The 12,695-nt window shown below is 36.7% G+C and overlaps 2 protein-coding genes across 6 annotated transcripts in view; one reads left to right on the top strand and one right to left on the bottom strand.

Moving 5' to 3' along the window:
• The window catches only part of ARL13B (ARF like GTPase 13B), an 87,432-nt gene that overhangs the window by 20,710 nt on the left and 54,027 nt on the right, over window positions 1–12,695 (top strand). Inside the window, exons 2-3 of one of the 2 annotated variants that reach the window (XM_068692955.1) lie at window positions 791–986; window positions 12,042–12,069. The gene's annotated coding sequence lies outside the window, so the exon portion shown is untranslated. Of the gene's footprint in view, window positions 1–790; window positions 987–12,041; window positions 12,125–12,695 lie in introns of both variants that reach the window. The other variant, XM_068692945.1, reaches the window with a different exon arrangement.
• The window catches only part of PROS1 (protein S), a 34,889-nt gene that overhangs the window by 18,042 nt on the left and 4,152 nt on the right, over window positions 1–12,695 (bottom strand). For all 4 annotated transcript variants that reach the window (XR_011099617.1, XR_011099618.1, XM_068692905.1 and 1 more), the window contains exons 2-7: window positions 11,388–11,545; window positions 10,288–10,312; window positions 9,882–9,968; window positions 6,101–6,223; window positions 5,823–5,945; window positions 3,543–3,668 (exon numbers count right to left, since the gene is read on the bottom strand). Coding sequence is in view for 2 of the 4 variants with exons in the window: in XM_068692905.1 (XP_068549006.1) it covers window positions 3,543–3,668; window positions 5,823–5,945; window positions 6,101–6,223; window positions 9,882–9,968; window positions 10,288–10,312; window positions 11,388–11,545 (642 nt within the window). In the remaining 2 variants the exon portion in view is untranslated. The remainder of the gene's footprint in view (window positions 1–3,542; window positions 3,669–5,822; window positions 5,946–6,100; window positions 6,224–9,881; window positions 9,969–10,287; window positions 10,313–11,387; window positions 11,546–12,695) is intronic.

Below are 12,695 nucleotides of genomic sequence, written 5' to 3'. Positions count from 1 at the left end.
GATCATGTAGGGATCTGAATAGGGTAGGAAATCCACTTAGGCCTGAGCACACAGAGAAGAGAAGGAAAAAACCACAAAACTCTATAGCTTGCTTCGCTGTGGAGATGTAACAGTAAACCATAACATTCAATGTCTCCCAAGAGCAGTGGAAGTAGAGACTCTAAGAAGCAACTCTTTTCCTAAGCCCTTCCCAGAGGAGCATGATGCTGTACAGACACTTCAGGAGGCATTGCTCCCTGTGGAAGATTCTTTACCGCTTCTGGCATATGAATACCCAGCAGTACAAAAGTAAAACTATAAGTACTAACTAACCTGTAGCAATAGAGTAAAACAGAGTATTGAATTCTCTGAAAGCAGTAGTTCATTTTGAGCACGTTGCTCAAGCCCAGAGCATGCAGAAAAACAGAAGCTTATGAAGTTGTTATGAAAGCTTATTACACACTGCCTGACAGACAAATTTCTATAATTTAATCAATTACTTGGAGACTGGTACCAGTCTTGGGGGCGTGAGGGGTGTAAATTTCCATTACCAAAATGAACCTAATGTTCAAGAGTAAGGTTTCCTTCCAGAGTGTCTGATAGCTGCAGAAGGATAGGCAAGCTTCCTGCGTAGTTATCAGTCTTCTTCCTCAGCAGTTGTTCTACAATCCCTGATCAGTCCAAATGAATGTTCCTATGCAGAGCTAATTGTCCTGTTATAGAAATGTTGACTTGCACAAGCTGGAGGGGACTAGGGTGTTTGTTTCTTTTTAACTATGCTAAAAATATCTTACTTTTTTTTTCTTCCAAGTTGTTGAATACAACTTTGCATGCTTGTTTGAGCAATTCCAAAGGCTTCCATCATATCCATCCAAACATCAGTCCCACATCATTGAACAGCCAGCTGAAGCTTCTCATGCAAACCCATGAATCTGAGCAGCATCCTGGGTTCAGAGAGCTGCTTTCAGCGGAAGACTGAAATAACGTACTTTGGATATGTTGCTAAGGTATGATAAAATTGGCCATAAATGAGCTGCAAACCATGTCCTAGAGGGGAGGCGTTCTACATGCTGCTAGGGAAACAGTCATTCCCCCAGAGTATGGATGCAGGTAAGCAGCATTTTGTGTGTGTTAAACAGTTCATGAGGGAAAGGGAAAGTTTTATTCCCTGTCTCAGATTTTCAGACCAGGTGCTAAGGAGGACTAATACCTGGAATGCAGATATGCTCTGTCCTGTTTGATTAACTGGTTCAGTCACCTCTTTAGAAGGAGTTCCCCATCCAGAGAAGGAAGAAGAATATGGGGAGAGGCATTCCAAAATTTAAGTAATTCTTTAAAATATGGTTTTAGCATGCTTCATCTCCTAGGCACTGACCGAAAGCCAGGCCCAACTATCACAATAAGCATACTTGGTCAAAATTGCAAAGTGATCAAAATTGCAAGAAGTATGAGAAGATAGATTTGTATCTAGAGTTGTATGACTTCTATGAAACAGACTTTTTCTACCGATAGTGTCTTGTAAGAGGTGGGGATGAAGAACTGCAGCCAACTGCTCCCAGAAATTCTTGGGGGAAAAAAAATCTCTTCCACATTATTGTTACTGTCATCACAGAGATACATATGTAATTATACGCAAACCTGATTTTCCTAGTACGAGTAATTGAATTTGGCCACCTACGTGTAACATGGCAATGAAAAACTAATGTCATTTAGTCTTTCTGGCAGGCTACGTTCCTGTCTGTCTACACAATCCTTAGATAGGATTTGATGACTCATTTAATATGGTTACAACCAGATCTGAAAGCTTAGCAGTGTTATTCTCCATCCAGGAGGTAAAACTTGCTGGTTTAAATGTCCTCATCTTGCAATCTTTTGGGATCCCAGTTTCAAAAGATAAAAAATACTTAAATTCAATTTGATGCAGCCCACGTATCTGCAGAGAGTAGTGAGAATTAGATTAATTATGGTGAGGTCTTTCCCATTCCAGTGCACGTTGTTAAAAATGGGACATAAAATTGTCAGTAGAATTTTAATCCTGTAGTAACTGGACAAATAGCAGATGTCTGAATATATAATCATTACTATTAGGCAAAGCTTTGTCACAGGAATGCTGCATGAAAAGCCACAGAGCAGAAGATTCATAGCCAGCAAGAAGCTGCTTTTGTGTCTGTTTGGACGGTAACATAGAAGTAGCATTTACAATAAAAAATAGTCACTGATGTATTTTTCTTAAAGGCAACACCAAAAATTTCCATTCATAGCAAAACTCTAAAAGCTCATTCTCTCTTTTATGACTGAAATTTGATTTCTGATTTGTGTACTAAACAGAAACTTTGACAACAGGCGTAGTGAAGTAAAGTATGCTGTAGGACAACTGCAAATCCTTCCAGTACTTGAAAAGATTATTCTATGATGGTCTTTGTCAGAATGGCTTCTTGCCACTTTACCACAAGTTATCAGTACTTTTCAACTTTGCCATAATTGTTACAGAACTTTGCCTTGAGGGTTTTTCTATCGAATTTTCATTTCAGAAAAGAATACTCTTGAGAAAATATTATTTTGATGTAGCTCTTTTTTTTTCCCCCTTGATAGCTCTTTTTCTGGATAGAGAATTTTTATCACTTTAAATGTGAGGTCTTTGAAAAATATATATAAAAAAATTTATATATATACATATATCTGTATTTCATGCAATTGTTATCCTTTCACTTCCAGCTTAGAATGGAGATCAACTAAATCTAATGTGATTAGTTTCCAACATACCTAGAGACCCCAAGGAAGGTTTAGACAACTTAATGTTATTTAAAATTTCACTAAATACAGTAAAAAGCTCTTTCTGGTATCTTAAATCTAAGGACATATAAAGGACAGAGAGACTGAGTCCACGGCCATGAGAACTAAATAAGCACCTAAGTAGTCTATTAGGTGGATACAGAGAAGCTGTTTAGATTTTCCAGACCAATAGATTAAGTATGGGTTTAATTTCTGGTGACTGTCTCCTTATAAATATTTTTTAAGTGTCTCAGCTGGTTTGGAATTGACGAATAAGTACTTTTAATTGCTTTTTCTATAACCTATCTTGAGTTAGGGGTATATTGAACTGGCTGATGTCAAATATTCCATCCTTATAACTGTAGTGATGCTTAAAAACAGGGTATAAGACTCTCTAGTAATGTCCAGATGCTTAACATGTTGCTTCAAGTTATCTGAATGAAACTTGCTGGCTGGTTTGAGAACTAGGACAGAAAGTCCTCTCTACAGTAAGACAGGTGACATTGCTCATATGAACTCATGAAGTTGTTCGGCGTGCAGCAAACAGGGGAATACATGGTAACTCCCGAATACCTGGGAGCAAGTCACTGTGACTGCACATGCTGCACAATATTGCCTGCTTGGGCCCTTGAAAGAACAGTTGAGTCATATCACGATAAACAATATGAAGATTAATCAATACACTACTAGAAGAGATGCTAGAGTTTGCTATAGCGGTAGACTCAAAAATGGAAAGAGGAGGAAGAGAAAAAAAAAAAAGATAGGGAGAGTGGCACAGGGGAAAGACCTACCTTCACAGTTCTTGGATGTTAAATTATATGTATAGCCTTCTGGACATTCACATTCATATTTCCCCAGGGTATTCTTACAGATGGCTGTCCCACAGATGTTTGGGTATAATACACATTCATTTATATCTAGAAATACAAACAAGTTACTAAAAACAAGTTAATCTCTTGCATACTATTTTTTCCTAACCCTAACCAAAACTGTAAGAACTTAGTGAGGCTGGCAAACTGTTTTCCTTGCTAGGTTTGTCATGATTTTATAGCAGACTATAACTATAGCAGTAAAGACTTCTGGAGGTCTGTGAAAGGCATTTCTGTATGCCCTCAGTGAAAAATGAATTTTCTGCCTGCCTACCTTTAACCTTTTTCTCATGTGTTCTGTGGATAACAGGAAAAGAGATGCACATCTAGGAAGGCAATAAGAGAAAAAGAGTCTGCAGGTTTCCTAGAAGCTAAACCACACTGCATAATAAAATCTTATAAAAATGCATGCAGAAAGACAAGAAATAATTCTATCAGTTTCTTGCATGCTACGATCAATTCATGTCACAATCTTCTTTGAATTTGCAGTGTTGACAGGTGTTCAAGTCACTCACTGTTTCCTTCCAACCATTTTAGTGTTGTTTCCAATTTTTCAATGTCGTTTTCAAAATGCAGATGTGACAAGTGGATATAACATATCGTATCAATCAAACTAAATGTTTTGTAGACAGAGAAATAACAGATCCCTGGTAGTACTTCAATTCCCACTTGCACATGCAAGGATCATTCTAGTTTTCTCCATGGTTTTGTAGTAGTTGTTGGAATAGCACTGCATGGGGAGAACAGATTCTGTTACCTGTTTGTGAGTCAAAGCGTTTTTGAAGTCAAAGCTGTCTAGGATACAGTCTACTTTTTGACATTTGCCTTGTGGACTTCAAATTTCTTGGTGTACAATTTTATAGTTGGATGTAAGGAAACATGTAAATCCAGTTTATCAGATGACCTAACTGGTACTCAGGCTGTTTAGTTCTTACTATTATTTGCCAATCTGACAGTCTTTAAATGATCAGTAGTCAGATATGTACTTACATCACTACTGAAAATAGTGTAAAGCTCTACTTCTCTGTGAAGACTTTTTTGTATGTGTGTATGTTAGCTGGTTATTTCCCTTTGTCTGTTACTCACTGATTCTAGTGTTAACTAACTGAAAAGAACTAGCTCTTTTTTAGCCAAGCATTATGCTAAAACTTCTGCAAAAAATCAGAGTTCTAAATTTTTGTCTCGTTGATCCGAGTTATTAACTGTTAGCGTATTTTTCTTTGAATTTTTTTTTTAGACAACTTTTCCAGCATCTTTCCAAGAACTGCAGAGATTCTAACCAGCTTATCTGCTATTTGACACAGCAGCCATCTTATGTTCTTCTGGAATTTCATTTGAAAGTATTCATTCACAAAAATATTGAGACTAAAGGTAGAGACAGTGGCGGATGGCCCTCAGGTCTGGCTTCTTGAGTTATTTGATGTTACTCAAAACTGTTGGTACAGTTCAGGGGGAAAAAATATTAAAATTAGGTTACTTAGCAATTCCTACTCAGGAAAAAAAAACAACTATGAGTTAATAACTGTATTTTTTTTCTGGAGTAGAATGCAGCATGTAGGTCATGGTCAATAATAATAAACGCATTTAGGTACAGGGAAAAATTATTCTGTGTGAGTGAAAGAGAAATACTTCTCTCTATAAAGAGCATTTGTAGATTCATTAATAAGCTATTCTCCAATGAACTTATAACTCTGAAAAGAAGGGCATCACAAATTAGGAGTGACTAAGCCTAAATCAGTGTTTATCAGAGAGGATTTCAGTGGGAACAATGTTAGCTGGTTGCACCACTCTATAATATTCTTGTTTCAGCATGCTTAAAGGATAAGAGAAACTGGTTAGTGTTTAAAACAACCATTACAATGCTCTAATAAGGAATTGGTATCTAGTATCGTGGTATCATTCTTTTTTGTTTTGTTTTGTGTTTTTGTTTGTTTGTTTTGTTTTAAACCCCGTGTTGTTTTAACCACCTCAGTTCGTTCATCTTTTTCACAAATCTTTTTCAGTTGCACAAATGTTTGGAGTAGTGTAAGACAGGAGGTGGGATGAGGAGCCAGGCTGAAGCAGGCCTGCTTCTGTCAGGGGCAACGCAACCTTTTGCTGACTTAAAACATTTGCGGAACTACTAGACTACTTTCCTCTCTAGCTGATAGGCAGTGAGTGTACTGTTATGTAATGAAATTCTCCTTAAGACTCACTTCCTACCTTTGCAGTCCCGTTTATTTGGAAGCATAAAGTAGCCATCTTCACATAAACAACGGTAGCTTCCAGGTAAATTAGAACAGCGCTGGCTACAACCTCCATTGAAGTCTTCACATTCATTTATATCTAGAACAAAATCAAAACAGAAATCTCTGCTCAGAGGAAAGCATTCGTTCACACCTCTGTGACTGTAGGTATACTTAAAGATCTGATGGTATTCAGTGTTTTATATGTAACTGTGTTCCTGAGAACTGATATTGTAAGGAGATTGGAGACTATACCTTCTTCACAATTCTCTCCTTGCCATCCTGGTTTACAGATGCATGTGTATTTGGCTTGTCCATCTATGCAATCCTTATATCCATCTATGTGGCATGGCAGAGGGCTACACTGGTTTGAAATTTCTGTGGGAGGAAAACATTAGAAATACTTGTCATTTAGGGTTGTTGTCCCTCGAGGATAGCTTTAGTCCTTCTTTCTGTCTTCCTACAGGTACCTTTCATAAAATAGGAAGGCATTGATGCATAAGATCAAATATCCATACAAAACTCTTGCTAAAAAGCCACCAGTACTCCCCCTTTGTCCTACAGAAAACAACCAAAAACCAAATGACTCACTAAGCCATCTTAATCCCTGCAAACTGTGACAAAAGGAAGATGATACTATTTTCATTAAATTTGAAGGACTTATTCATTCCACTTTTAAAAGAACAGTGCTCTGCCTCGTCAAGCTACCACAAATTTCAGTAGAAATATCAAACTTTCAGCACCAAAAATTTGAGAATACAATTCAAGTGTTCATTTTCTCCATTCAAGGAGAATTATGTTCAAGAACCTTATACCTCAGGTTGCCTCTGCTACCCAGGTTCTTTGGGTAGACTGGATACGTTTGTATCTAACAGTCACCTTTCACAGGTATTAACTGAAATGACAAACCAAAATTTGGATTGGAAAGAGCAGTTGAAGACTATGCATACTGTCAAGATTCCAGAAAGGAAGACTCAAAATACACTGTTTGGGACAGAGAACAGAATTCACTGTCTTCTTGCTCTACCCAAAATACATGAGGTCTTTTAACTTTTGGCACTGTTTTCATAAATTTACATCAGCACACTACGCAAGGCATCTTCACATTTGCTTTTCTTGAATATGCTGGTAGCTTTATGGATTATTTTTCTGCAGACCTCTCATAATTACAAATATATTGTTTCTACCTCAAAATTATGTTCTTGCACAGTTCTGAGATGTTGTTTTGAGGCACGCTTTCTAAAAAAACAAACAACAAAAAACAACCTAACAAAAAAAAAATAAAAGAACAGATCGAATAAGAAGTATTTTGTGATGTTCAGATTCAAGGAAGTAGCAGGAGAGGCAAGTGTTCCTGGAAACTGAAAGTTGCTGTGATTCTGTTACTAAGGCCTCACTGGATTTCTTACATGTTTCTTACTTTACTGAAAAGAACTAAAGAACTGATATCCATAGAATTATATGTTTAGCCGTCTGTGAGAAAGAAAGCTTAACAAAACCTTTGTTTGTATATTTGCTGATTAAATCTACTTCTAATTAAATTCTGCTGTAAGTAAATCCCAAACCTAGTGGGCCAGCTAAGCTCCAAAACTAAACAGTATCTTTAGAATAGCTACTGCTTGTTATTTAATGTTCATGCTGTAGACCAAATGACTCCAGTTATGGGTGAAGATTGACAGAACAAATTGTGAAGAAGAAATAAAAAGCATGAGCTTGATGTATGATTCTTGTTAGAATAATTTCCACTTGTAGCTTCTAGAACTGTGTTTGTTTTTTTTTCCTCTTTCTTGCTTATTTTCTGCTTTTGTAGGTCAAGAAACAAGGGTGTGAACTAGGTTTGGTACAAGCGAAGTGCTTCATAAGGAATAGATGTAGAGGATACCTTTAGAGTACACAACTACAGAACACAATTGAGCGTAAATGTTTCTGAGCCAAAAGCAGTGATGGCTCATGAGAGTCTGAACTGAGAGAAGATGGATTAGGTTGTCAGTGTAAAGTATGTGTAGATGGAGTAAGGTGAATTAAGTATATAGAAAGGAAGAGAACTGGGGAAAATAAGCTTAAAAAGGAGAACTGGTAAAGTATGCTAGAGGAGAAGACAAGACAGGATGAATAGGACTGAACAAAGAGTCCATGTCCATGAACATCCATGTCCAAATGTCCATGGATGACTGATTTAGATGTCACCGAAGGGACAGTAATGTTGCAACTGCTTGTTCCAAAAGTGGGCTTGGTGTTCCTCTTTTTCCAATATGAGGCACCTTCTGACCTACAACCCAGCAACGCTTCTTGAGAAACATTTGTGATGACAATTAAATGTCAGATCTACTTAGCTTCCCGTGGAAAGGGTAGGTGGCAAGAAATGTATGCTTGTACCTATATCTTCTACCACTCAGAGTCTTTGATATCCAGGAGATGTGTCAAGGTAAGTAAGCTGATAGATGTAAATGTTGTTTTTTTTTTTAAGTGCTTACTTTCAAAAGAAGTATGCAATTATGTGATACAGGTGTTCAGGAACATAATGATGCAGCTTAGATACTTTCTTGGATTATAAATGTTTAAGAAAGGGTCTTCTATCTGAAATAAGTAAAATTACCTTTCAGTTCTGTTTGAACTGTTACTTTTTTTCCTCGATTTTCCATCTTGAGATTCAAATTAGTCATTGTATTATAAGCTGTTTGTTATAATTTTTTTGTCAATGGATTTTTCATTTTGACACTATCAAAACAATATGGATAAATAAGCTCCGAAAGACAAAACTTTTAAAATGAAAAAATGTTTGATATTCACTGTCACTAAAGATTTATCTTAATTAATACACATTAAAAAAAAAAAAAGTTATAGACTTAATGGGAATTTTATATCCTGTTCTCTCAGCAGTAGTTCTTTTCCAGAAATGCTCTGCATGGAGTCCTCTGAACACTCAGGCCTTAGAACCGCTTGACAAATTTATTCATAATCTCTTAACTTGTCCTTTTTCCTGGTGACTGACCAATAGCAACAGATATTTTTTTTTTGATTTTTATTATGTGAACCCAAATGGAGAAATACAATGACTATCAAGTAAACTTGTTTTCACTGGGTTATACGGAAACACTGCACATTCACACAACTATGCTATATTCTTTCCTCCCAGGAGCTTTAATGAGTGAGAATGAGTGATGTGAATGGGAGTACATTTTAGTTTGTGACAGCAGGCACGTTGGCCAAGTGATCTGGAAAATATGTTCGTCTATGACCATGTGCAGTGTCATTAAGGATTGTTTTGCCTTCTGTTGTTTTCAGTGACAAAAACAGGGTCAGATGCCTAAGGATAAGAAGCCTTCTTTGATGTATTCAGGCTGTAAAGGTTTAAGAGGTTTAGAGAGATGTTTCTGTTGTGACAAGTAGGGAATATGGTATAGACGCTTCCTGTGAATTCACTAGAAAAAATACAGTTCACACTGAAATTGTGTGTTAGTATAAAAACTATGTCTTTGAGCAACATAGCACATTTCTTGCTTTGTAACCTTCTTGCCTCTGGAGTAAGTAATTGTATCTTCTAGCTACTGTTTGAATTTTTCAGCTGGTTATGTTACCCACAATGTGAAGGGCTACAGTATAACCATGAACCCAAAAGAAGTACCAAGATGAAATTTACCAAGTTGTCTCTTCCCTTAGCTGACAAAAAAAAGACCTACTGGACAGAAAGAGTCAGGCAAAATTACTAAAGACGTGGCAGTGTACAGTGGACATATGGGAGAACACTGGTCAGCTGAGGCAGCACACTGATTCTGGAAGAGTTCTGCCTTCCATTTTGCAGTTAATTATGTTTCTTCTCCACTATGTTTTAAAATTAAAACCAGTCACTTATACCTCTTACTCTGAAAACACTATCACCTAAATTTTTTGTCAGTTCCTGTTCCAGGTAATTGTGTTTGCCTGAGTTAATATGGAGATTTGTCTTTTTTTCTACCAGCAAAAACCACCTTCTCACCAGGCACACGTGTTCTTAGATGCAAGTGAGTTAGGTGAAGTATCTAGCAGCAGTGCTTACCATTGACGCAAGCCCTCAGGTCAGCTGGAGAATCTGGAGTAACTGCAGTAACCCTGAAAACCCCTGCTCGATGGGAGGCAAGGCAGTCTGCAAATGTAAACCCACACACATGATACAAACACTCAGTCTGAAATTATAACAGCTTTGCATGGAATCTTCAAAGAGTCTGTTCTCACAGCTTGAATTAGAAAACTTGTTTGGGCATATTAAGGACAGCTGATCACAGACCAACCTTCTGAGTGCCTCTGCTGGGATCTAAGTACAGTAAACTGCCAAAGAGCTACTGTGCATTATCATCAGCATGGAAATCATTCAAATGGTATGGGCAGAACAACAAAACTAGTATTATCCAAATAAGAAGGCCAGTGAATGACATACTAGAGTTGTTCAGGTTTCTTGTACTTACTTAAATATTTGGGATAAAAATACTCCTGTACAAAGAAAAGAAAAACAACGAGTAAGAAAAAAATGAAGGTAGATAGAATTAACAGCAAAATACACTGAATATGTTCTAAAATAATTTGTATTGTAACTATAAAAGAAGCAAGAAAGAAAAACACTTTGACTCTTAGAATATATACCAAGTTTTCTGTATCACTATTGTTTAGGTTAAGACAGCAGATTATTTCCTAATATAGGACTCAGTGGTGAGAAGATTAAGATTCTGCACTGAATTGGACGCTTTCAAAGTGTCAATGAAAATGAATTGGATGTCAAAATGACTTTGAGAACTGTCTCAGAATGAAAGGATCTTGCCCAATATTATTACTGGATAGAGAGCAGTCTCCTTTATTTCCATTTTTAAACCCCCAAACAAACAAACGGAGTAGGTTGAATGTTTCACAAGCAATTAATTCCAAATGAAGTGCAAAGAGTTACTAAAATAGATTTTAAAAGACTGACTAGTGAAATTACTTAATTTTTGTTATTAAATATTAATAAACAGTATATCCAAATATATGTTACGTTACCATGGACAGAAGATAGACCTGTTGCATAGTTTGCAAAACAATAATTAATTTTAATAACATATATTTTGTATGTAATCACCCTTTTACAGTACAAAGCTACATAAAATATATTTAATGCTAAATAACATACAGTGGGAATGATCTGAGGAACAGTGTCTTCCCCACTAGGAAAAAAGCTCCCAGCAATACGTTCAATCCCTTCATTAAAAGGGCTGCACTGCTATGCCTTCTCTGCATAAAATTTTAATTGAAGCCAACAGGGTTTCCCCACATGGAATGCTTGCAGACAACTGTGGTCTAAAACTGGTGATCCGTAGTTGAATTTAGAATAATATCTACTCAACTATTCTCTTTGCTCATACGATCTTCATTATTAATTGTGCAGGTTCTATACACAAAAGACTTTCAAGCCAGTTTTTGGTCTGCAAGTTCTTTTCTTGTTGCTGTTAGCTTTACAGTATGAATTCTATGTAATTCTAGCTTTCCCACTGCAAAGTGCTACTATCTACCTCATAGATATTCATGACATACTTACAGTTTCAGGATTATTTTCAAAGATTTCCCTTGCTTCTTCTTTATTGCATAATTCTTCAATACACTCTCTTTCTAAATTTCCCTTCTTACTTTCTTCCATAAAAGAATTTGCTCGACGTTTCCTCACCAGGAACTCGGAGGCATACCGCTGGGACAAAACTTGGTAGAAAAAAAGGAGCTCTGTTATTTATTTTTTAACTAACGAAAAAATGCTGTAAACAGGAAACAAATATGGGGCTCTAATAATAATAATAAAAAAAAAAAAGCTTACTAATGAAGTGGCAGTTTCCTATGATATTGGAAAACATGAGCAAGAGCATGCCAGGACTCTGGTTTTGTTATGTAGGCTAGCTGTTTCTGACCAAAAAAAAAAAAAAGCCAAGTCACCATAAAAAAAGTTTGTACAGTGCTATGCCTGAAGCACAGTTTAAATGTCATATGCAGGACAATACATTTTTAGCTACAGATACTGTGAAGTGAGGTGTGTGACTGATTAATGGAAAAAAAAAGTGCTGTTAAGCCTTTTAGTTACCTCTTTCAGTGACCTAGAAATAAATTTTCTTATCCTGTTCAACTTATGTGAGACCAAAATTGCGCCCTATAAAATCAGGCTACCTGGTATATGTAATTAATATAAAGCCATTTTATTTTTCAGAACCGTAAAGAACATGACAAGTTAAAAGGTGAGAATGATACATGTACTTTGAGAACCTGCAAATACATTCACGTTTTACACAGGTAAAACAGAATCTTATTTAATTTCTGTATTTCAGATCTATTGTGTTGTCATTCCTAATTTTCATATATCTTGTTATTGCTATCTTATTGACTCTTACACAACTGGTGAAGAAATTAGTTGGGAAATTGTATGAAATAGAAAGATGTCTGTTAGCTTCAATGTTCTTTGCAGAGCACACAGTATTACAGGAACAGCAACTAAATTAGACTGCCTCATTGCTTTTACTTTTGGACTTGCGGTATGGTTAAGAGAAAAATGGATGAACATAACTGGAAGAAATCCAGTTCATAGGGTTAAAGAGCATGGCTGACATATGTTAACTAGAGAGCTTGGCACTTCTGCAGGTGCCCTCCTTTTTCCAGCTTTCACACAACGTAACCTCTCAGACCAGGGTAACTGCCTGAGGGTCACAGCACCTGCAGTGTACACCTGACATGGTGTGCTTGCATATTCATCACCAGTCTGTGGAGATCGATTTAAGCAGACATAGCCAATTGAGAATTGTTTATGTTCATGGAATGCCTCAGACCCAGAGCACCATGCCAGCACGCAGCTGTCAGGAAACAGCCT

This window comes from Anas acuta, chromosome 1 (assembly GCF_963932015.1).
Source record: "Anas acuta chromosome 1, bAnaAcu1.1, whole genome shotgun sequence".
Classification (NCBI taxonomy): domain Eukaryota; kingdom Metazoa; phylum Chordata; class Aves; order Anseriformes; family Anatidae; genus Anas; species Anas acuta.
This window is presented reverse-complemented; position numbering and strand designations above follow the sequence as displayed.